At 46.9% G+C, this 24,227-nt stretch overlaps 1 protein-coding gene across 1 annotated transcript in view; it reads right to left on the reverse strand.

The window, feature by feature from the left end:
- gch2 (GTP cyclohydrolase 2) overlaps positions 1–24,227 on the reverse strand; it is a 128,478-nt gene that overhangs the window by 50,397 nt on the left and 53,854 nt on the right. The window contains exons 2-3 of the mRNA XM_085980577.1: positions 17,532–17,641; positions 15,994–16,049 (exon numbers count right to left, since the gene is read on the reverse strand). Coding sequence (XP_085836703.1) covers positions 15,994–16,049; positions 17,532–17,641 — 166 coding nt within the window. The remainder of the gene's footprint in view (positions 1–15,993; positions 16,050–17,531; positions 17,642–24,227) is intronic.

The raw sequence follows: 24,227 nt of genomic DNA on the forward strand, positions 1-24,227 counted from the left end.
CCGAGCGCACTCACGCTTCTGGCCTGGAATTTCTGGCCCAATATAGCTAATATTGCATGTCATGGTGGGGTGCTGGAATGTATGGGGGTAATTTTAACCCTAAAAATGAGTGGGTTGGTGTCGGGTGGGATGTTAAAAAAAATTTTAAACTCACACCCGACCCCAACCCACCCACTTCCGGTTTTAATGGTGGTGGGACAGGGCAGATAACCAACCTGCTCCCAGAAGAATGGTCGCCCATTTACATATTATAATGAGGCCACGTGGCTCATATTTAACCCATCTTCCTCGTTTAACCCTGGTCGACAGCTAAAAGGTGAGGATTGCTTTGTGGAAAAGCTAAATGCCTTTACAGCACTGCTTGAAGGCCAAGTGGAGCAGGAGTGCTTCTACCCAGCCCACTAAGCTTACTCTGCTGCGATCGGACCTCCCGGGATTGGAGATCAGACCCGCCACCCGGGATCGGATTTCCCTCCGGACCAGTATGAGACCCCCCAAGGTTCAGTGACCACGCCCCCCCCCCCAGGATCGGACCCCCCTGTATTGGACACCCAGGGATCACCGACCCCCCCACCCCGCCCCCGATCCCACTAACCCAGCTGCAGGCACCCTACCTGCTCCTGGCCTGTGGCCTCCTCTGGAGTGTTCCCCGCCTGACAGGGAGCCAAGCCGGTCAATTAGTTTAACTACCGGGCTGGAAATCTGCTTAAAAAAAAAACGCATGGTGCACAAAACTCCTCCCCCCCACTCCCCCCCACCCCCCCCGGACCACCCCCGGCTCACAAAACACTCCCCAGTCAAGACTGGGACATGTGTGTTTAACTAAGGTGATGAAGGTTAACAGCAAAAGGATGGCTCTAGCCCCAAGCTTCAGGGAGACCTCCAGCTTCACCATGGCCCTCTCTCACTATGTTCTAATATGCCAGGTTATCAAGCTCGGCTTGTTCAAAAAGACTCCAAGGTCTAAAATGATGGGGCTCTCCTTTATTTAGGGTTGCTCCCCTTTAAGCACCACCTTGACCTGCAAACAAAGAAGTAATGTTGAGACAAAAGCAAAATACTGCGGATGTTGGAAATCTGAAATAAAAACAGAAAATGCTGGAAATACTCAGCAGGTCAGGCAGCATCTGTGGAGAGAGAAACAGAGCTAACGTTTCAGGTCGGTGACCCTTCGTCAGAACAGTAACGTTGAGATGTTAGAAGTTTGAAGAGCACATTAAGGGTGAAACCCAAGCATCCGCCCAGCATGTTGGTCGTCTGAGAGTGAATAAACTGCATCATGCAGGTAGGTTGCTTTGTGTGCTCACCTATCAAAATGCTCAGTTAGTGATCCCAGCTATTTCACTGTAGGCAGATAGTAAGCAGAGGCCAAGGCCTCCCCACAGGGATGAAAGGAACGTCAGAGGGAGAAATAACACCTGACTGTTCTCACGTGCTTCCTAGATATTGGACTGGTATCATTGATGAGCTGGGTTCAGGCAACCTGGACACTCTTTCTTTATTCAGGAAGATGCACGAGCATAAAGAAAAACAAGGCATCAAAAAATTACAGGGTAACAAGGCCCTCAAAAAAAAATCTAACTAGATTGTGGGATAAATTTTCATCTTCCCTGCATGAAATTTCTGCTGGGGATCTCCCAAGTTCCTGCTGTAACATTGCCGGGAGATCATCAGAAACCCTGGAGAAATGGTGTAAATGGCCATTTATGCCATTGCTCTAGGTCTTGCAGGAGATTGGGAGAAGTCTGTGGAAATTCTACCGCAGTTTCCTGGGTCAGGATTCATTGGACATACATGGCAGGCCCCCACCGGGATTCCTGCCGCCAAGAAGGAGCCGCCAGTGCCTGGGGCAAAATCCTGGTGCTGCTGCAGTGGGACCACTGCTGCGGCACCCGAAGAGCGCAGTTAAAAAGGCAGAAGTGCCCGGAAGATCGGCAGCCCAGTAAGCCTACAAAAGCAAGCTCGCATAAATCTAGCAACTTCCTCCACAAAATGTGATGTGCTGTGAATTGGGTGTGCAGGCTCCACCAAAGCACTCAACAATATATACTTTCATTAGGAAGGGATCTGTAGCAACAACACTCATGCCAAGCATAGGTGTAGGCAACAAATTTTGAATCATGCACTTGCAAAGCTGCCCCTCCTCTACACCCACTAGAATGTGCATTTCTAGAAGGATACAGAAGACACCTCCTCCTCAAAACATAAATGAACAGCCATTCTCTCCTTCTTAGAGATGCTGCTCTCCCCAGAGACCCTCTTCTTCTAGCACAAAAGTCTGTTCCTTCACAGAGACAGTCTAAATTTTCTTTTCTTGGAAAATGTTGAGCTTTTACTTTAAAAATGGTACACTCTGACTAATTCCCAAACCACTTAACTTAATAGATTATCAATCTAAAATAGTTAATACTGTATAAAAGTGACATAAGGGTTCATTCGCATTCAATAGATCACCCAATTCATCACTACCCCAAATACTACAAAAACATTCATCCGTCCCTCTTCTTAGAAGCATGCCTCTCTCTTTCACAGATGTAGGCTGAGATTGTCTGGGGGGTTAGCAGGTGCGATCAGTGGCGGGTCCGGTGGGAAAGTGTTTTTTTTCCCCAGTGGGCCGGGACCCCGCTGTGAATCCGCCGCCATGCGCCTTTCCCCGATGTCAGGTCTGTCAGTACTGATCAGACCCGACATGCAGCGGCGGGGGACCCAATTCAAGTAATTATGACTTTGTTTAGAGATCATTAAGAATACATTTGAGCTCACCTTTTGATTTTATGTGCTCGCCCACGGGGTCCACGCTGATTGGGGATCACATCTGTCAAGCTGAGGCGGAAGTTCAGTGGCCATTAAATCAACTGTTGAGTTGACAGCTTCAAATGGAAAGTAAAAGCTCCCACCTTACAGAGATATCTTTCCTCAGCCAAAATCTCTTCCTCACTGCATTTCCACAACAGATTCACCATGCTGCAAGTCTTTACACAAGTCTCCATCCAGTCTGACCTCATTACCTCTCCCATCATTGACAGATCGCTTCTGTCATTTCTACTTCACCAGCCATCTATTCTATCAGCATGGGTGCCCCTTATACTCACTCACCTTGGTCCTCAGAATCCCACAACGATCAGCCCCAACACCAGCAGCACCAGGCACACCAGCAGCCCCAACAACAACACCACCAACCTTCTCTGCAATCAACTGATGCAGCACAGGACACAGGGCATCAGCACCTGACCACATTGCTGCTCGGTGTAAAGTATGTGTCTATACTTAATCCAATAATGAAGAGACAGCTTGGAAGATTCAACGTAGGTCTTTACTTAATACCAACAGGCGGGAACTGAGGGGAGATCAGTACCCACAGTACTATTTATACCCCTATGGCCAGGAGTGGTACTACGGGTATCACTACGCCCTACAAAGTAGTGCTGCCCTGGCCATAGGTTTAAAGTAACATACATATTACATACACAACATTCCTCCCCTTTTAATTAAAACATACCCGTGCAATTAAGTCAACAGATGAACCATAGCTAGGGCTAATAACATTTGGTAACACAACATACATATTTACATCAGAGTTGTCTACCTATATATATATATAAAAAGAAACATGTTATAGATTCAGTCTCTGAGGAGGCCTCCTGTCTCGACTAGGATAACGTCTTTCTCTAGTCGGTCTCGGTGTAGGCGGCGGTACTTCCGTCACCACTTCATCGCTGGAGTCGTCGGTGTCTGATGGCACATCCTGTGCCGTGGAGCTCACTGGAGTGATGAACTCCTCGCAATCCTGAGACCTCTGTAACGACGAGCTGGGCCGTGATTCCGCTGGAACAATGTGCTGAGATGTTTGAGGTAGTGAATCAGTTGGGTTTCTGGACTCCACAAGTTGATCAGCATGTCGTCTGATTATGCCGTCCCCTGTATCCACTGTGTACATCAAAGGTCCCTGGCGGGCCTTTATCGTACCAGACCGCCACTTTTCATTTCTATAATCACGGGCCAACACTTGCTGCCCCACCTCGAAGCTCCGTGTCTGTCTGTCAGGAGCCCTACGAAATACTCGGTTTTCCACATCTCTCCGGATGTTTGGTCTGAGCAATTCGAGGCGAGACCTTAACCTTCTATTAAAGAACATGACGGCGGGGGCCTGGTTGGTCACCGTATGTGCAGCATTACGGTACGCGAATAGGAAATTGTCCACCTTGTGTTGTAGTGGCAACCTTTCCTCCCCCATCGCCTTGATGGCCTTTTTAAAAGTCTGTACAAATCGCTCTGCCAGCCCATTTGTAGCCGGATGATATGGTGCGGACGTATAATGTCGCACTCCATTCCTTTTTAGGAATGCTTGAAATTCTTCTGCCACAAATTGTGGCCCATTGTCCGAACAGACTTGCTCGGGCACCCCGTTTCGGGCAAAAATGGTCCTTAAGACTGCGACCGTCTTTTCGGCTGTCGTTGATGACATCTTTATGACCTCCGGCCATTTTGAGTGGGCGTCCACTACAATAAGGAACATCGCATCCAGGAAGGGCCCAGCGAAGTCCACGTGGATCCTTTGCCACGGCGTTGAGGGCCACTCCCACGGATGCAGTGGGGCTTGGGGTGGTACGTTCTGTACCATCTGGCACCCTTGGCATGCTTTTGCTACTTCCTCGATGTCCCTGTCAATGCCGGGCCACCAGACGTAGGCTCTGGCGAGGCTTTTCATTTTGACACCCCCCAGATGACCTTCGTGTAAGTCCCGCAACACTTTATGTTGTAATTTTTGAGGGACCACCACCCTGGCTCCGCACATCAATGTGCCCCGGCAGACGGACAACTGGTCCTTCCTTGCCGAAAACGCCGGCAATGATGTGTCACCCTGCGCCGGCCAGCCTATCACGGTCAATTCGTAAACCCTTGCCAGTGTCGGGTCGTTCTGTGTTTCCCGCTCGATACATTGGCTGGTGATGGGCAAGTGTTCCATAACAGCCGTATGATATATTTCCACGGGGTCCTGTACTATCTCTTCGATCTCGGCAGGCAATGGTAGCCGCGACAGGCCATCCGCATTGCCATGCTGTTTGGTACCCTTATATTCGATAAGGTACTGGTGTGCTCCTAAGAACAGTGACCATCTCTGTAGCCTTTGGGCCGTCATCAGGGGCACCCCTTTTGTTGGATTAAATATGGACACCAACGGTTGATGATCCGTCAGTAGTGTGAAACGTTGCCCATGTAGACAGTGGTGGAATTTTTTTACACCCCACACCAGACTGAGGGCCTCCCTGTCGATTTGCGCATACTTTCTTTCGGCTGTAGTTAACGACCTTGAGGCAAATGCTATTGGCCTCTCCGTCCCATTGGGAAATTTGTGTGACAACACTGCCCCTATACCATACGGGGAGGCGTCACATGCCAACCTCATTGGCATTTTTGGGTCAAAGTGTGCGAGCACTTCCTTTGATGTAATGAGTTGTTTACCCTTTTTAAAAGCAGCCTCACGCGCTTCGTCCCAATTCCAGGAGACTCCCCTTTGCAGCAATGAATTTAGTGGATGTAAAATGTGTAGTGTCCGTGTGTAGATAAAGACACTGAAGACAGGAGTTGGTTCATAGGTATTTACTAAGCAAGTCTGGGGGGGGTTTCTAAAGGATATACACAATACACAGGCTTATATAGCCCAAGTGGCAATTACCGGCATTACGCACACCTGGGGCTCTTAAAGGCACATACACCATAATTCCTCCCCTTCTAGCTAACTAGTACATCATATTTTAAGTAATTATTAATTACATGTTATATGCAAAATAATATACATTGCTGTATTAATTAATTATAAGTTAGTCTCTCAGGAGGCTTCCTGACTCGGTCCGGATAACGCCTCGGGGGTGTAGTAGTTTCTGGTGGTGTAGTAGGTTCTTCTGGCAAGGCTGATTCGGCTTGAAGGCCAGTGTCGGGTTCATCGGGCTCCAGTATCACCGGATCGGAGGTAGATATGGGTATCTCTACTTCATCGTTAGATGTATAGAGTGGTGGTGTAGGTTGTCCCTTTTCGGATGACTTGATGATTTGGTCAGCATGGCGCCTTATTATGCTGTCTCCGACGTCCACGGTATACATCAGTGGTCCTAATCGTGTGCAGATAGTTCCAGGCTGCCATTTCTCGGTACGGTAGTCCCGGGCCAAAACCAGTTGGCCTATCTGGAAGGCCCTAGTTGGCCTTTCATTCATGCCCTGAAACTGCCGGTTCTCCACGTCCCTTCGGATGTTGGGCTTGACCAAATCCAGCCGGCATCTTAGGTTTCTATTGTAGAACATCATGGCGGGAGTTTGGTTAGTAACCATATGCGTTGCATTCCTATATGCAAATAAGAAGTTATCCACCTTGTGCTGAAGTTTTATGTCTTCATTACCCATGGCCTTGATGGCCTTCTTGAAGGTCTGGACAAGCCTTTCAGCCAATCCATTGGTGGCGGGATGGTATGGGGCGGACGTGTAGTGCTTTACCCCATTGTTCTTTAAGAACTTTCTGAATTCTTCGGACACAAATTGCGGTCCATTATCAGAACATATCTGCTCCGGCAGCCCATTCCTGGCAAATATGGTCCTTAATACTGTGATGGTTTTTTCCGTGGTGGTGGAGGACATCTTTATTACCTCCGGCCACTTGGAGTGTGCATCAACTGCGATTAAGAACATTGAGTCCATAAATGGACCAGCAAAGTCGATGTGCACCCTTTGCTAGGGAGATGAGGGCCACTCCCATGGATGTAGAGGGGCCTGTGGCGGAGCATTTTGGACCTTCTGGCATCCTAGGCAGCTCTTGGTCATGTCTTCGATGTCTCCATCGATACCTGGCCACCATACAAACGCCCTAGCTAGGTTCTTCATTTTCACTCCACCCAGATGCCCCTCGTGAAGCTCCTTTAGCACTTTATCCTGGAGTTTGGGTGGAATCACCACTCTGGATCCACACATCAAGGTTCCTCGGCACACTGACAGCTGTTCTCTTCTTTGCGAGAATGCTGGCAACAGTGGTTCGCCATGTGCTGGCCATCCCTTCACTGTTAAATCGTAGACCCGAGAGAGAGTAGGGTCATTTCTTGTCTCCCTTTCAATGGCAGAATTTGTCACCGGTAGACATTCCACTATGGTAGAGTGGAATATCTCTACTGGGTCTACTGTAGGTGCCTCTTCTATCGTTGGCAACGGTAGGCGTGATAAACCGTCAGCATTCCCATGCTGTTTTGACCCTTTGTATTCAATGTTGTATTGGTGTGCCCCTAGAAAAAGGGACCACCTCTGTAGTCTTTGTGCCGTTATAATGGGGACACCTTTTTTAGGGTTGAATATGGAGATGAGGGGTTGATGGTCAGTCAGCAAGGTAAATTTTTGTCCGTGTAGGTAATGGTTGAATTTCTTCACTCCCCATACCAGGCTGAGTGCTTCCCTGTCTATCTGGGCATAGTTACGCTCAGCTGAGTTCAATGAGCGTGACGCAAAAGCTATCGGCCGTTCCGAGCCATCAGGGAATCTATGGGACAATACCGCTCCTATGCCGTAAGGGGATGCATCGCACGCCAGTCTGATTGGTAGTGATGGGTTGTAATGAGCCAAAATTTTCTCGGATGTGATTAAGTCTTTACATTTGTGGATCTGCCGCAGCGATAACATCTTCCGAACTCCTGTGTCATTTTATGGGTGCCGAAGTCCTGTGTCTCTTGTTGTATCTCTGCAGCTCCTTTTGCTGCTGCTTCGTATGATACAGCCATACTGAAAGCTTTGTCCAATGTTAAATCTTTTTCAGAAAGCAGTCTTTTTTGTGTTCCTTCACTTAAGAGACCGCAAACAAATTTGTCTCGAAGATAATCCGATAGTCCTGCTCCGAATTGGCAGTACTTTGATAGCTTTCTTAATTCGGTTAGGTAATCAGCGTTACTTTCATTCTTGTGTTGATTTCTCTTGAAGAACTTGAATCGTTCCGCTATCAGCAGCGGTGTTGGGTTTAAATGCTCCTGCAGGGTATCAACAATTTCTTTAAAAGTCTTGTCCTTTGGTTTGGCTGGAGTGATTAAATTTCGTAACAGCCCGTATGTCTTCGCGCCCATTAAGTTCAGAAGTACTGAAACTTTTTTTTCATCTGTTATTCCATTTGCAGTGCAATAAACCTCTACTCTTTCCACGTATGTGGTCCAATCTTCTATTTCGCCATCAAAAGCCTCAATATTACCAGATTTAGGCATTTCAGAAAAGATATGGCGCTTCCCGCGCTTTTTTCTTTTTTTTTCTTTTTTTTCTCTCTCTGTAGCAACGATATGGCGCTTCCCGCGCTTTCCCGCCACTGCTACCGATAACAACGCTGTTTTACTGTGGTTTCCGTTTATTCACTGTTGGAGACTCGTTCCCGACGGAGGTCTAAACGCTGACCTGCTTGCCGCGCCGGCCGTCTCTCGAGTGCACCCTCCCAGTCCGCTATTGCTTGCCTCCGATTTCGCTGCCTGTCTCAGCTGTAGAGCCCGCCGCTGGAGCTCCAGCCTGACGCCCAGGAAGGATTAGCGCAGTACCTGTCACCAGCTTGGCCAGCTGGTGAAACCACAGTTTCTCTTACTTCCTTGAGTCTTCTGGACGCTGGAGGAATCGATGTCCTTGAGGTGCTGCCGAATTGCAGGTAAGTCCGTTTCCACTTCGTCGCCACTGTAGTGTCCGTGTGTAGATAAAGACACTGAAGACAGGAGTTGGTTCATAGGTATTTACTAAGCAAGTCTGGGGGGGGGGGGTTTCTAAAGGATATACACAATACACAGGCTTATATAGCCCAAGTGGCAATTACCGGCATTACGCACACCTGGGGCTCTTAAAGGCACATACACCATAATTGCTCTTAAAGGCACATACACCACAAAATGGACGATAAGTTCGGGAGGAACTTATGGTAATAGTTTATAAGGCCTAAGAATGATCGTAACTGAGATACATTCTCGGGGGGCGGGGCCTTCACTACTGCTTCAATCTTTTCCGGGGACTTATGCAGGCCTTCCTTGTCTATAATGTGACCACAGTATGAGATACGTTCCTGGAAAAACTCACATTTCTGCTTGTTCGCCCTGAGTCCGTATTGTTGTAACCGCAGAAGTACTCGCTCCAGGTTAGCGAGGTGGTCGTTATCCGTTTGTCCTGTCACCAGGATGTCATCCAGGTAGCATTGCATTCCTGGAATGCCCTGTAAGACCTGTTCCATGGTCCTCTGCCATATTGCCGGGGCGGACGCCACACCAAATACCAAGCGATTGTACTGGTACAATCCCTTGTGTGTGTTAATCGTTAGGAGCTTTTTCGAGTCCTGTTCCGCCTCCATCTGTAAATAAGCTTGACAAAGGTCAATCTTCGTAAAGTGTCTACCCCCAGCTAACGATGCGAATATGTCCTCCCGTGTGCAGGACTGGGTTAATAGTTATCTTAAAATCCCCGCAAATGCGAACCTTCTTTGGTTCCCCCGGTGTGTTATTTGCAGATTTCTTTATAACTGGGACGATGGGCGTGGCCCACTCACGCCACTCAATCTTTGTAAGGACACCTGCACTCTCTAAGGCATCCAGTTCTGCTTCCACAGCTGGCCGAATGGCGTAAGGCACCGGTCTGGCCTTACAAAACTTGGGGTTTGCGTCTTGAGCAATAGTTATTTTTGCTCTAATGTCCTTTAAGGTCCCCAGCCCTTGTTGGAACACCTCTGGCGTTTTTGCCAATATTTTCGACAGCCTGCTTGTAATGGTTGTATCATCCTTGGTGGTCTCTACTTTTATCTCGTGTATCGACTTCCAGTCGAAATGGATTTTTCTTATCCATTCCCTACCCAAAAGTGGTGGTCCACCATTTGGTAGGACGTATAAATAAAGTCCAGGCACTTTTCTGCCGTTGTATTTAACTGTTACTTGCATTTTTCCCTTCGGGTAAACTTTTTGTCCCATATATGTTTTTAATTTGATTTCGGTATCCTTTAAGGGAATGCGTTTGAACAGCCTGTTATAATCTTGTTCATTAATTACTGATAGGGCTGAACCCGTGTCCAGCTCCATATTAACTTCGACGCCTGCTACCTTCATTTTAACCCACATTGTGCTGTGGTCCTCCGTTTTGTCTACACCATATAACTTGAGACATCCCAGACCTTTAGGCTCTGCTTTTGTGCCTTCCTGTGACTCGTCTGAGCTACTGTCAGATATCTTATGTACTTTTGTCCTTGCCTTGGTACTGCTCGGATTGCCCCCACTATTGGGTTTCGTACCCGACCGACAAACTTTCGCTATATGCCCCTTTTTCCCACACTGCCGGCATATTTTATCATGAAACCAACAATTACTTTGGTCGTGGGTGGTTTTGCCACAACGGTAGCATTTACCTTTGTGAAATGTCACCTCATGGGTGTCATAGCCGGTTGTGTTTTGTCGTATTTGAGCAGCACCCTGTGCTGCTGCTTCATGGACCGATGCTATTTCAATCGCCTGATCTAGGCTGAGCTGTTTCTTGGCTAGCAACCGTTTTCGTGTACTCTCATTTAACATGCCACAGACAAATCTGTCTCTGATCGCGTCCGCCAAAAAGGCTCCAAACTGGCAATGTTTGGACAACCTTCTGAGCTCAGCCAAATAGGCTGCCTGCGACTCATCATTCCTTTGGTCGCATCTGTAAAAGCGGTACCTTTCCACTATAAATGGTGGCTTAGGGTTTAAATGTTCCCTTAACGTATCAACAATTTGGGCAAACGTTTTGTCTGCTGGCTTTTCTGGAGTAAGAAGATTCCTCAGCAGACCGTATGTTTTTGCCCCCATAAAATTTAATAAGGTTGCTGCCTTTTCGTCATCTTTCACCTTGTTTACTATGCAATAAAGTTCATGCCTTTCGACATATGCATCCCATTCTTCTGTGTCCTCCACAAATTCTGACAACCAAGCTTCTTTAGACATTTTAAAACTGCTGGAGGTTTCCCCGCCTTTTTCCACTAGATGGCGCTGTTGTTTTTTTTTATTTTAAACTGAAGAGAAAAACTTTTCCCCTTTGTCCACTAGATGGTGCTTTTCCTGCCTTTTCTCCCTCTGCTGTCAACGACCTCTCTCCAGGTTCGTTATTTTTGGCCCTTGCAGCTCCTGTTATTGCCACCGCCGCTATTACAATGACCTTCCCCTCTCGTGGCCCGCTAGTCCTCGTGGCTCCATTTGTTCCCCAGATCGCCTGCCCGTTCTGGCCCTTGCAGCTCGCGTTCCCCGGGAAGGATTGCAGTTTACCTGGCCCTGGGTGGACTTTTGCCCCGTGGCTGGAACGCCCGTTCAGCCTCTTCTCGCAGCTGCCGCAGCCTCCGCTGGAAACCTCTCTCTCTCGCTCCGTTGCTGCCGCTCCTCCCGAACTGGGCGGCCTCCTTCGGTCGACGCTGGACTCTGCAGGCTGGCTGGTAAGAAGCCTCTCTCCTTCTCGCTCCGTACTGCTACTGATCCTTTGTTGCACCGTGTACTGGTGAGTTCGAACGTTACTCATCGCCAGTGTAAAGTATGTGTCTATACTTAATCCAATATGAAGAGACAGCTTGGAAGATTCAACGTAGGTCTTTACTTAATACCAACAGGCGGGAACTGAGGGGAGATCAGTACCCACAGTACTATTTATACCCCTATGGCCAGGAGTGGTACTACGGTATCACTACGCCCTACAAAGTAGTGCTGCCCTGGCCATAGGTTTAAAGTAACATACATATTACATACTGTTGCCTCACAGCGCCAGGGACCCGGGTTCGAATCCGGCCTCGGGTGACTGTCTGTGTGGAGTTTGCACATTCTCCCCGTGTTTGCGTGGGTTTCCTCCGGGTGCTCCGGTTTCCTCCCACAGTCCAAAGATGTGCGGGTTAGGTTGATTGGCTATGATAAATTGACCCATTGTGTTAGGGGGATTAAATACGTGGGGTTACGGGGATAGGGTGGGATATGTGTTGGTGTAGGGGTTACGGGGATCGGGTGGGATATGTGTCGGTGCAGGCTCGATGGGCTGAAATGGCCTGTATCTGCACTGTGGGGTTTCTGTGATTTCTGTGATTCTGTGACAACACTCGGGAAGCCAAGGATGGCCTCATCATGGCCAGATTTACTTCACTTGACGCTGTACACCCTGGCTGCCACATGATGCGCCAGGTTGGCACCACCCCGCCCCAACACCATAAAGCATCCCTACAATGCCCAAGCCATTCCTTTCACACGCATCACCATTGCAGGGGGTACCGTTATGTATCACCATTCACTGCAACTCACTAAGCCACTTTGAAAGGTGCACACAAATCTGCCTAAGAATGCAAATGTTGAAAATAAAGGTATCAATGTTTGACACCACATTAACAGAAACTTTACATGAACATTGCCTAAAACATCCAAGTGCCTCCCCTTGTGTGTTGTTAGTTGGTATAATTGCACTAGGATGAGGGTGAGTGTGAGGGGTGGCTAGTGAGATGGGGATGTGATAATATAGAGAGGGATGGGTGGAGGTGCAAGGTAAGTTGGTGTGAGTAAGGATGTGCAGGAGTAAGGTAGGGAAGGCAGAGTGATGGGGATGTGATAAGAGACACAGCAGGATGAGGTTGAGTGTGGCTTTGTATTAACATTTTTTGATCTACTGTGAACATTGAAAGGTTTGCGCCACTGCACCCAGGTCGTCCTGACCACATCCTTGCTTGTGCCTTCCTCTGCAATGTGCAACCAGGCTGCGTTGATCTCCTGGGGAGGTCTCTTCCGTCCATGGGAAGAGAAGAGGACCTCCCTGCGTGCTGTGACTCCCTCCATGAGCATATGGAGGGAATCATGGGAGAGCCTGGGTGCAGCCTCTGTGCAATGCTTGTCAGTGTTTGCAGCACCTCAATGCTGTAGAGCACTGACAGCACAAATGTCAAAATAAATTTGGACTTGGTCCCTTTAAGGAAATTGGCTGACGACGCGTCATCATATGACATCATCAGACCCGCTTCCTCTAATTGGCCGGGAAGCGCACTGGGCGGGCTTAACAAGCCCAGTCAAGGTAAATTCATTTCAGACAGCGGGACGGAGCCAGCAGCGGGGTCAGGTCCCGCCACCGACGTCGCCCGCCACGGACCCGCCGAGGTCAGCAAAATCCCGGCCATAGTTTCTCCCTTCCCCATTCACAAAGAAAGTCTTCTCCACGAACCCATCCAATTCACACAGGTAGCTTTCTCTTTAGCTTCCCCGCCCCCCCAATAATTCATGGAGAGGTATTCTCTCTCTCTCTCTTATGCTAATCACAGCCCCAACACTGTTGCTTTGCTCCGGGAGTGGATCTGTGCCATGTACTGTAGGGAGAAATTCCTGATCAGGCAAAAACTATCAAGAGACCAGGAACACCTACTTGCAGTGTGGGGCAGACAGTTCTGTCCTGCAGCAAAGCCAAATAGAGTCAGGTACATACTGCAGCTGGGAATACAATTGAGAGTATCATTTTAAGTATGTATGATTGTGCATAAGTAGTGAGCGTACAGGTTTCTGCCCCTTTCTCAGTCACACAGCAGCTTCAAGCAACGTTGTAGATGATGCTCCATTCCACTGCACTTCTGAATTTCTGTGCTTTTGGTTTTTAAATAAAGAGAAAAGAATACAAGAAAGTATGGAATGATAAAACCAACTGACCTTTCAAACGCACTCATTTCACAGACTGTGTACAATCTACTTTATCAAAGACTCTGCCCATTTAGTTCTCACAAAAGCAGCCAGAAAGGTCATTTGTATATTTATGTCCACTTAGCTGTGTGAGAGTTATTTCTCTAAAATTAACAACTGAAAGAATACCTGAAAATACTGAATGATGATTTTATATGTTTGAATTTTTGTTGCACCTCTTCAAAAATATATACAGGAAACTTTCTGGTATCCGGCACTGACGGGACCGAGCTGGTGCCGGTCGATCAACACTGCCGGAGAAACCAGCGCTAATGTTAAAACATATGGAGCTTCTGAGCTCCGTATCTAGCAACAAACCCTGTTGCTTAGCAACAGCTTCAAAACAGTCGGTGCAGCTTGCAAGCATCTCTGTAGCTAAGCAACAGCTTCAGCTAGACGCTTGCAGAGCCAGGAATGGAGAAAAAAAGCAACGAAAAGTAAAAAAAGTTATCTGAACCGACTCCTGAATTTTGCCGGTGGATAGAGCATTCCGGAGATTTAACCTCCGTTTAAACGAAAGTTTCCTGTATTATACATGATAGTGAAAATAATTCCGTAGAGTACTTTTACGGTGGGTTTGAGAGTGACCCTCAAGCCAGTCACGTAAGTCGCAGCCTCCCCTGCTCTGCTCTCCCCTCTCGTGAGACGCTCCCAGAATCCCCTTCCCACACCTGCCTTAATGTCAGTGGGTGGTCAATGGACACTTCATGTTCCAGAGGCCAGTAGTTACTTTCCATCCACATTCCGGACGGGAACTGGATTGCCTCAGCTCATCCGCTGCTGAAACCCTCATCCATTGCCTTTGTTACCTTTAGTGTCAGCTGTGGCTCAGTGGGCAACACACTTGCCTCTGAGTCAGAAGGTTGTGGGTTCAAGCAAGTCTGAGGGAGTGCTGCACTGTCGGAGGTGCCGCCTTTCGGATGAGACATTAAACCAAGACCCTGTCTGCTCTCTCAGGTGGACGTAAAAGATCCCATGGCACTATTTCAAAGAAGAGCAGGGGAGTTATTCCTGGTGTCGTGGCCAATATTTATCCCTCAATCAACATAACAAAAAAACAGTTTATCTGGTCATTATCACATTGCTGTTTCTGGGAGCTTGCCGAGTGCAAATTGGCTGCCGCGTTTCCCACATTATAACAGTGACTACACTCCAAAAGTACTTCATTGGCTGTAAAGTGCTTTGAGATGTTCAGTGGTCATGAAAGGTGCTATATAAATGCAAGTCTTTCTTTCTTTCTAGACTTGATTATTCCAACCGACTCCTGACTGGCCTCCCACATTCTACCCTACGTGAACTTGAGGTGATCTAAAGCTCAGCTGCCTGTGTCCTAACTCGCACCAAGTCCTGTTCACCCATCACCCCTGTGCTCGCTGACCTACATTGGCTCCCGGTAAAGCAACGCCTCGATTTCAAAATTCTCATCCTTATTTTCAAATCCCTCCATGCCTCGCTCCTCCCTATCTCTGTAATCTCCTTCAGCCTCCCAACAACCCCCTCGAATTATCTGCGCTCCTCTAATTCTGCCCTCTTGAGCATCCCTGATTATAATCGCTCAACCTTTGGTGGCCGTGCCTTCTGTTGCCTAGGTCCTAAGCTCCGGAATTCCCTGCCTAAACCTCGCTGCCTCGCTACCGCTCTTTCCTCCTTTAAGACACTCCTTAAAACCTACCTCTTTGACCAAGCTTTTGGTCATCTGCCCTAATTTTTCCTTATGTGCTTCGGTGTCAAATTTTTTGTCTTAAAATACTCCTGTGCAGCGTCTTGGGACTTTTTACTATGTTAAAGGCACTATATAAATAATGTTGTTGTTGTTGTTCATGAGGCCTAGGTGTAAAATACCCAGGCCTGTTTTCTGCTGCAGTGGGTGAGTTTCTAACCCACCTCCCAGAATTAAAATTGGGCCTCCCATGTGCTTCATTAGCTTTGTTAATAACAGCTTTAGTTTGCCCAGAAATTACACCCAATTCTTTTTCCTTTGCCACCTTTCACGCTGGACAGCCTTCATCATGTTGTACCGTGAAGTTGTTAAGTAAAATCCACTGGGATTGTCCTGCTCAGCTCCTGCTGATTACAATTATTATGTTGTTGTTCTTTAGTGTGTGATTTGGCCTTCCATTTTAAATTAAAATAGGATCCTTCATAATATAAATATTGCACTCTTCCTGGTGCAATTTGCATCACCTTTCATTTTTTTGTTTATGCACATTGATAGCCATAAGCTGTTCCTTAACTTAACTAACTTTATACATGTTATAAAAAGTCTAAACTTCTCATCAAATGTGAAAAATTTGTTTTACATTTTACCTACCTTGCTAGTTTGCTTAGTCCAACTACCCTTTTATTCGGTAGGTAACCTATGTGTACCTGCAAGTGAGAAATAAATATGGTAAGAATAAAAAACAACTCCATGTTACTTTGCCTCCAACTGACCTAAAACACATTTCTGATGTGCTAGTGATAGAATTAGGCCCGTAAAAGCTTTCACGTTGAGTTTGTGGGGAGGATAACATGAAATGAAGAAACCCCTATTGAATGCAAAACGTAACAGTGCTGGGATAGCTGGTGAAGAGTTGCTTTTGAGTGACTAGACTCTGGTAGTGCAGGTATTGGTGTTGCTATAGCAATCACTATGTGCTGCAGGTCAGGAACTATAATTTTAGAGGACTGATTGCCAGATGCTCTCAAAAATGCTCGTCATTTTCTGCTCTTCATATTTTGCACTTCTGGATCTAATAAGGTCCACGTGTATTTGGACAAATGTTGTGTTTTGTGTTGCGTAACATACCAGGTATACAAAAGAAAAATACTGCAGATGCTAGAAATCAGAAATAAAAACAGAAAATGCTGGAAATACTCAGCATCTATAGAGAGAGTTAATGTAGCAGATCGATGACCTTTCATCAGAACATACCAGGTATACAGCCGAGAACATAATAAAGGCTGAAATCCACTGTTCAATTGACATGGGCCTTTATTGCATAGGAGTATTTCAGACCACAGTTGACTTGTTGAACTTTCTCCTTTGCACTAATGATATTATTTGCCACAATTTTCCTAGGTTCTTGTACAACATAGATAAGAAAAACAAGTTGATGGTTTAAGGGTACCTCTGGAAGCTATTTTTAAAACATTCAGATAAAATGGTGAATGTACAATGTATCATGAACTTTTGAATGGAACAATTCTCAATTATGGTGTTTATAGATTCTGTCCTCCAGCATCATGCAGTAATTTATATTTTGTAATCTATTGCTAAGCACCAGGCTGAAATTAGAAAATTGTTGCTAGTTTTGGTCACCCTACTTTAGGAAGGAAGTCAAGCCCATGGAGAAGGTACAGCACAGTAGAGATTCACTGGGATGTATCAGGGATGAGAAGCTTTGGCTATGAGGAAACACTATAAAAATTGGAACTCTTCATTAAAGCCGAGAAGGTTAAGAGGAGATTGATAGAGGTGTTCAAAATTATGAAGGGCTTTGATAAGGTAAATAATGAAAAACTATTTCCATTGGTTGATCAGTTCGTCAATAACTTGCAGACATAAATTTAAGAAAGGTTAGAAGATTTTTTTTTACTACACAGAAGATTATTAGGATATTGAATGAATGCCCTACCAGAAACAGTGGTGGAATCAGAATGCATATAATTTTTATCAGGAAAGTGCATAAATATTTGAAAAAGAAAATGTAAAAAGGTACAGGGAAAGGCAAGGAAATGGGACTAAGTGGATATCTCTTTCACAGAGCCAACACTGGTGCAATGGGTCAATTACCTTCCCTCTGTGCTGTTAAATCGTATGATTCTATGTACTACTTTATACATAGATGCTTTAGATTATATACTAACCTTGCCAAAAAATGGAACTAAATGATGCTCACAAAGTGAAAACATATCGATATCTTTCACAATGATTACTTCATCGTGGTCCTCATCAAAGACAGCATCATTCAGAATGTCTGAAAAAGACATAAAGAAAGAAGATTTGTACAGGAGAGATGCTGAAGCTAAACTAAGGTAGTAATTTATTCCTAGTTTCTTTATTATGGTTATAAAGGATTTTATGCTATCTACTAAGAAATTAAATCAACATTTATACTGGTGAAATTTTATATTGAACATGAAATGCGAATGTAAAGAAGTATAAATTCCAGCTTGCCGAGTCTAATAACTTTATTAAACATTTCTCAATATTAAAGACACTTATATAAGCTGGTGCTACGAGGTCATATTCTGGACAAGATTAGAACTTGTGAACAAACATCAATGGACTACTTATCTGCAAGGATAGACACTGTGGGCTGGATTTTACAAACCTCGGCGGATCCGTGGCGGGTCCCGGCCTCACTGCTGACTCCAGCCCGCAACAGAAAATTTTGCAAACAGCAAGGTCCCACAAACAGCAATGTGACAATGACCAGATAATGTTTTTAGTGATATTGATTGAGGGATAAATATTAGCCAGGACACTGAGGATAACTCCCCTGCTCTCCTTTAATATAGTATCATAGGATCTTTTAGTTCACCTGAGAGAGCAGACTGAGTTGGTTTAATGTCTCATCTGAAAGACGACAACTCCAACAGAGCAGCACTCCCGCAGTACTACACTGGATCGTCAGCCTAGATTTTCTCTGGAGTGGGACTTGAACAATGTTCCCTTTAATTTTTTTTGGGTGCGCGGTTCATTCAAACTTCTGCGCATGCGCGGTTTTTCCACTCAAAAGCTGGTGATTGGATTGCGCGGGACCTCCAGACCGCTGCGCGGCCGTGCAGCTTAACGGAAACATTGGATTTGAACCCACAATCTTCTGACTCAAAGGCGAGAGTGCTACCAACTGAGCCATGGCTGACGCTGATTTAGCCTATCGGTAGCATAAACCTAACGTTACCATTCCAGCTTGTGATTCTCTGCCTAATATACTGAATGTTCGGAAAATCACAGATTGGTGAGCGCAGAATTGGAATTTCTACCACAAAAGAATTACATAATTTATCTTTTTAAGCTGCCCTAGTGTCAAGAAATTTGAATTAATTCATAATCTAAAGTCTAATGGTGATGCCAAACCCTGAAGGAGTCTCCAGGTGGTCATCAAACATTCTACATAGTATTAAATAAAACTTTGTGCATGATCTTTTTTGGCAAAATCTATGTTACAGTCTGCAATGTAGCATAAAATTATTGGCCTGGATTTTACGTTATGAATAACAGTGTGGCTATCAGCACTCAGGAAGTTGCTGTTCGATTTGCCCTGCTCTTCCACAAGCTTTGCTACACCAGTAGCTCTGAGAGACTCAGCATTCAAACACATGAAGGGCATGAAGTTACAATATTTACCCATTAGATACCCACTAAAAATATTCGTCAAAAAAAGTTAAGGCTTGTCCATTCAAGTGCATGTGAATTTCTAACTGCGTGAAAAGTCTTAATTACTGCCAAACAACCTGGCACTGAAAATTTACTTTTACAAGTGTGGAGTCTCATTCTTTCAGATTTTGTATTATTGTTTGAGATTTTTAAAAATTAAAAAATTTAATTATTTTTTACTTTTTCTTTCTGTCTCTTTTATCTCTCGCTTAGTTCCATCTTTCTTTCCCTCTCTTTATTTTGCTTTCTGTACATGACTTTACATTGAATTAAATATTCTAACTTACACTTTCTGGTTTAGACTCTGCATGCCTCATTAAGGATTCTGCAATCTGATTGGGCACACAGGGCCCAGATCCCCTGTAGAGGGTGCCACGCTGCTTTGACTGTCTGATAACTGCAAATCAAAGGGTAAAAGCCCTCAGAAATTCTGTGGGCAAGTGTAATGAACGCCGAGCACCGTTTGTTCGCCGCTGACTGCAAGATCCGGGCCAATCTAATTTTAATATGTTAATTATCTTCTGGTCCAATGGAGGAGAAGGTTTAAGCACTGAGGTGCTTAAAAGATCCTCTCCTACTTTCCCTCAAAAATTAGTGAAATCACGACCAAGATGGCTAAACAAAGGTGAAATAAAACTTTAGAGCAGGTAAAGGGTATGTGAGGGGATATTTCCCCTTAAAGGGTTGCCTCTAAAATTTGAAGGCATACATAGCTTAAGTGGCCACAAACGAGGGAAATAATTGCTACAGCAAACATTTTTAAAGGGGTGAATTTTAATTTGATGTTGGTTTCCAGTGGAAAACTGCTCCGTCGACTTAATGTCTCGCCTGCCAGAGGCAGCAGGAGGCCACAGCAATTTTCTGTACTTACTTGGTGGGCTTTTTCATCCTTCCCTATCTGTTCCAGCCTGATGAGAAAGTTGTGTCGGCTTCCCCGCTCAGGCCCTGGTTAAAAATGGCATCAGGTTTCAAGTGATGTCATGGGTGGCCGTTTCAACCGCCTACAGAACCTACATAAACTGCAGGTTAATATTGGCGACTGTGGGAAATGTTCCGAGTTCCGAGTGGGTGTGCAACCTGCAATTTTAACTGCCTACCTGCGCTGCTAGGCAGGTAGGTTTAAAATTGAGTCCTTTCAACATTTAATTTACTTAATTTTAGCGGTTCAATACTAGGAACTGTTAAACTTGTTTATTTGGCGCTTTACATGTGGGCTGGTTTGAGCTAGCAATATTGTTCATGAGCACTTAATAGTTCTTCAAAGGGAACACTGTAGCGGTTCGTGTAGATCGCCACTAAATAAGGGAGTTTGACTTTGACGAACTATAAATAAGTTGTTTATTTACAGGAACAGACTAATTACAGCAGGTAAGATGGCTGACTGTAGGAGCACCGTGGTGTAGGTCTTGTCCCAGCGGGGACTCCACGAGGACTGAGCTCGCAGTCCTGTGGGGAGCGTGATGATGTCATCGTGTTTGTGTTGTGGCGTCATCACATTGTTCGTGTTTCCCGCGCTTAGGGCGTCACGTGATGTGTGTCGTTGCGTCGCTGGCCGTTGAGGCCGAAGTCGGGAGGCCGGGCTGTGCCGCTGCTTGCCGCGGGAGCGGAAGATCGCGTTGCTCCCGTCGGCTGGCCGTTGAGGCTGAAGACGCTAGGCCGGGCTGTGCCGGTGCTTGTCGCGGGAGCGGAAGATCGCATCGCTCCCGTCGGCTGGCCGTTGAGGCCGAAGACGCTAGGCTGGGCTGTGCCAGCGCACGCACATCACGTTGTATGTGACGTGACGTCAGCGCGCTAGGGCACGTCTTAAAGGGGCAATGGCCCCAACAGGTAAGTTAAAAGGGCAACGGCCCCAAAAGGTAAGTTAAACATACAGAAAGGTAAGTTAAAGGGAATTATGTGTCTCAATGTAAGGGACAACCAGTGGTACCGCCACATAGGCCCCCCCAGAATTCGCTTTAACGAAAGTCCAAGGATGAGATGGTCTGACGAGCTGGTGGTCACGGCGGTCATGCTGTGTCGACTTGGTAGGCGAGGTATGAAGATGCTGCTCGTGAGCGGATCCTTACGCGCGTCGTGGCGAATAAAACGTATCCGTCAGGCGAAGGACCGTGGAGACGTGCGAAACAGCAGGCCTTGTCAGAGTGACGGGCAGGTTGGGCGGACGCGGGCGATGTCTCTGTTGATGGGTGAGCGAAACCTTCGGGAGGCTGGAACGCACGGAACGGTGCGTGCCATAGTGCTACGACGTGAACACAACGGAGGGTGAAGAGTTGCTGCGTTGATCAGTGATCGGTGAGGCTAGCAACTTTCACGTGGCTGATCGCGGCCGCAGGATGCCCGTTGGACCCGTCCTCGATGTGTGCAGCTTCAGTAGACGTTTGCGTTTGTTAAAGGGAAAACTGGAGAAAGGGCGGCAACGGTCCAGGTTGTTGTTGCTTTCAGGAGGGGTTAACTCTGCCTGGAGGGCGGCAACCCTTGTAACAGTTGTAGATTTAGGAGAAAACAGCCGGGAGGGCGGCACGCTTTTGTTCACACCGAATCATGTAGTAGGTAACACAACCAGCAGGCTGAAGGGCTGGTGCGTCGTCGGCGGAGAAGGAGTCGTCAGTGTTCACGAGGGATGGGTTCTCGTGGTTCGCGAGGGATGGGTCCTCGTGCGCGAGGAGTGCGTCCTCGTGTTTTGCGGGGGTGAGTCCTCGTGGTATCCCCGCGGGGCGCGCTCCGATCTTGTGGGCCCGAACATGCTGTACCCCGTGCTTGGAGAGATGTATACTTGCTGTTGCTTTGGACGTAGAGGCGGACGATCCGTGTGGCGGTAGAAGAGTCGAATACGGAGACCGTGAGCACGTGCGTGGTCTGTGCCGCATCGATGTTCTCGGCGAACAGGGCTTCTACCTGCATAAAGCATGAGGGAGACCGTGGCTCCCTGGATTGCGGTAGCGACAGCAGAATGGCTGATGCTTCCATAGCGTGCTTCGTTTGTGAAAGACGTTCACAAACCCACCAATTGTAGCGCTGGTGGATGACGGTTGCCGTTGGTCGTGCTCTACCTCTGTGAAATCGTTCGTGAGAAACGGGCTCACCTCCAAGCTGCGCTTCCATTGCGAATACGTACGCAAAGACGGGGTCGCTTTTGGTGGAATCGGTGTTAGGCAGTTGCTGTTCCGTGGTTGTTCGTCGGTTGTGCGTTGGTCGTCTTGAGTGAAGACGAGGTGCAGGCGCGCGTTGCTACCGTGAAAATCGTTCATGGATACGGGTTCACCAATTGTAGCATTGGAATTGATGAGCTCCCGTACTCACGTCGTGGGGTCACCAATGTAGCGGTTCGTGTAGATCGCCACTAAATAAGAGAGTTTGACTTCGACGAACTATAAATAAGTTGTTTATTTACAGGAACAGACTAATTACAGCAGGTAAGATGGCTGACTGTAGGAGCACCGTGGTGTAGGTCTTGTCCCAGCGGGGACTCCACGAGGACTGAGTTCGCAGTCCTGTGGGGAGCGTGATGACGTCATCACGTTTGTGTTGTGGCGTCATCGCGTTGTTCGCGTTTCCTGCGCTTAGGGCGTCACGTGATGCGCGTCGTTGCGTCGCTGGCCGTTGAGGCCGAAGTCGGGAGGCCGGGCTGTGCCGGTGCTTGCCGCGGGAGCGGAAGATCGCGTCGCTCCCGTCGGCTGGCCGTTGAGGCCGAAGACGCTAGGCCGGGCTGTGCCGGTGCTTATCGCAGGAGCGGAAGATCGCGTCGCTCCCATCGGCTGGCCATTGAGGCCGAAGACGCTAGGCCGGGCTGTGCCGGCGCATGCACATCATGTTGTACGTGACGTGACGTCAGCGCGCTAGGGCGCGTCTTAAAGGGCAATGGCCCCAACAGGTAAGTTAAAAGGGCAACGGCCCCAAAAGGTAAGTTAAACATACAGTAAGGTAAGTTAAAGGGAATTATGTGTCTCAATGTAAGGGACAACCAGTGGTACCGCCACAACACGATAAATATTTGATAAAGAAAAAATTAAAAGGTTATGGGAAGAGAGCAGGGGACTGGGACTAAGTGGGTAGCTCTTTCAGGGAGTTGGCACAGCTGTGATGTGCCAAATGTCCTCCCTCTGTGCAATAACATTTTGTAACCCTGAATCTTCTTATGGGTTCCGCCAGACACTCGTAGTACTTTGGCAGGACACTCCCAGTGCCCAGTGGAAAACCTGGCTGTGCTAGGTCTAGATTTTTCCAGTTTCCAGGAATTTCCAGCTGGGCTTGTAAGGGACAAAATCTCCGCCCTCCCCATCACAAGATGAATGCTGTTAGGGGTGGGGACTCCCTATTCTGGGAGCACCCGCTTCCCAGGCTCATTCAGCACCTGAGATAGTACAGGAGACTGGCACTGGGGCAGGCAGGCACAGCAGATGCGTCGGCAGTAGTGTGAGCACCCACCTGCGGCGGGGTTAGCGGTGAATGACACGATTCCAGGTCTAACTGCCAGGATTGCATAGTGTGGATTTTTGTGGCTTATGATGTTATTTACAGAGGGGACAGTAAGCAACACTTCTGTCAATCAGAAATTCTCATCAATTCTCATCCGTCTTTCAGATGAGATGTTAAACTGAGGCCCCATCTGCTGTCTCAGGTGGACATAAAAGATCCCATGGCACTATTTCGAAGAAGAGCAGTGTCCTGGCCAATATTTATCCCTCAATCAACATAACAAAAAAAATGATTATCTGGTCATTATCACATTGCTGTTTGTGGGAGCTTGCTGTGCGCAATTGGCTGCCGTGTTTCGTACATTACAACAGTGGCTACACTTCAAAAGTACTTCATTGGCTGTAAAGGCGCCACAACAATGCAAGTCTTTCTTTCTTTCAATGTCTTTTCAAAGCAATTGCAATATATGTGAATATGTATATTACTAATATAGCTGTATAACTCTATTGATTTTAACAAGAAATATAAAAAATAAAAAATGCAATTACACATGCACAACCGTGGTATTGTGGGAGTCTCATGTAGGAGTCTACGTACTCCTAGCAAAAAAATACTGAACTCGGAGAGGTTCAACAGAAAAGGTTTAATTGTTGAGGCTGCATGCTGAACACAAAATGGAGTCAGAGACTACACAAAGTACGACTGCCTTTCATCAGTGCACAGCTTTGACTGCTCCTCCCCCGCTCTGGGCTTAACTATGTTGC

Source organism: Somniosus microcephalus, chromosome 3 (assembly GCF_052327205.1).
Source record: "Somniosus microcephalus isolate GS21.2 chromosome 3, FLI_Smic_1.0, whole genome shotgun sequence".
Lineage (NCBI taxonomy): Eukaryota > Metazoa > Chordata > Chondrichthyes > Squaliformes > Somniosidae > Somniosus > Somniosus microcephalus.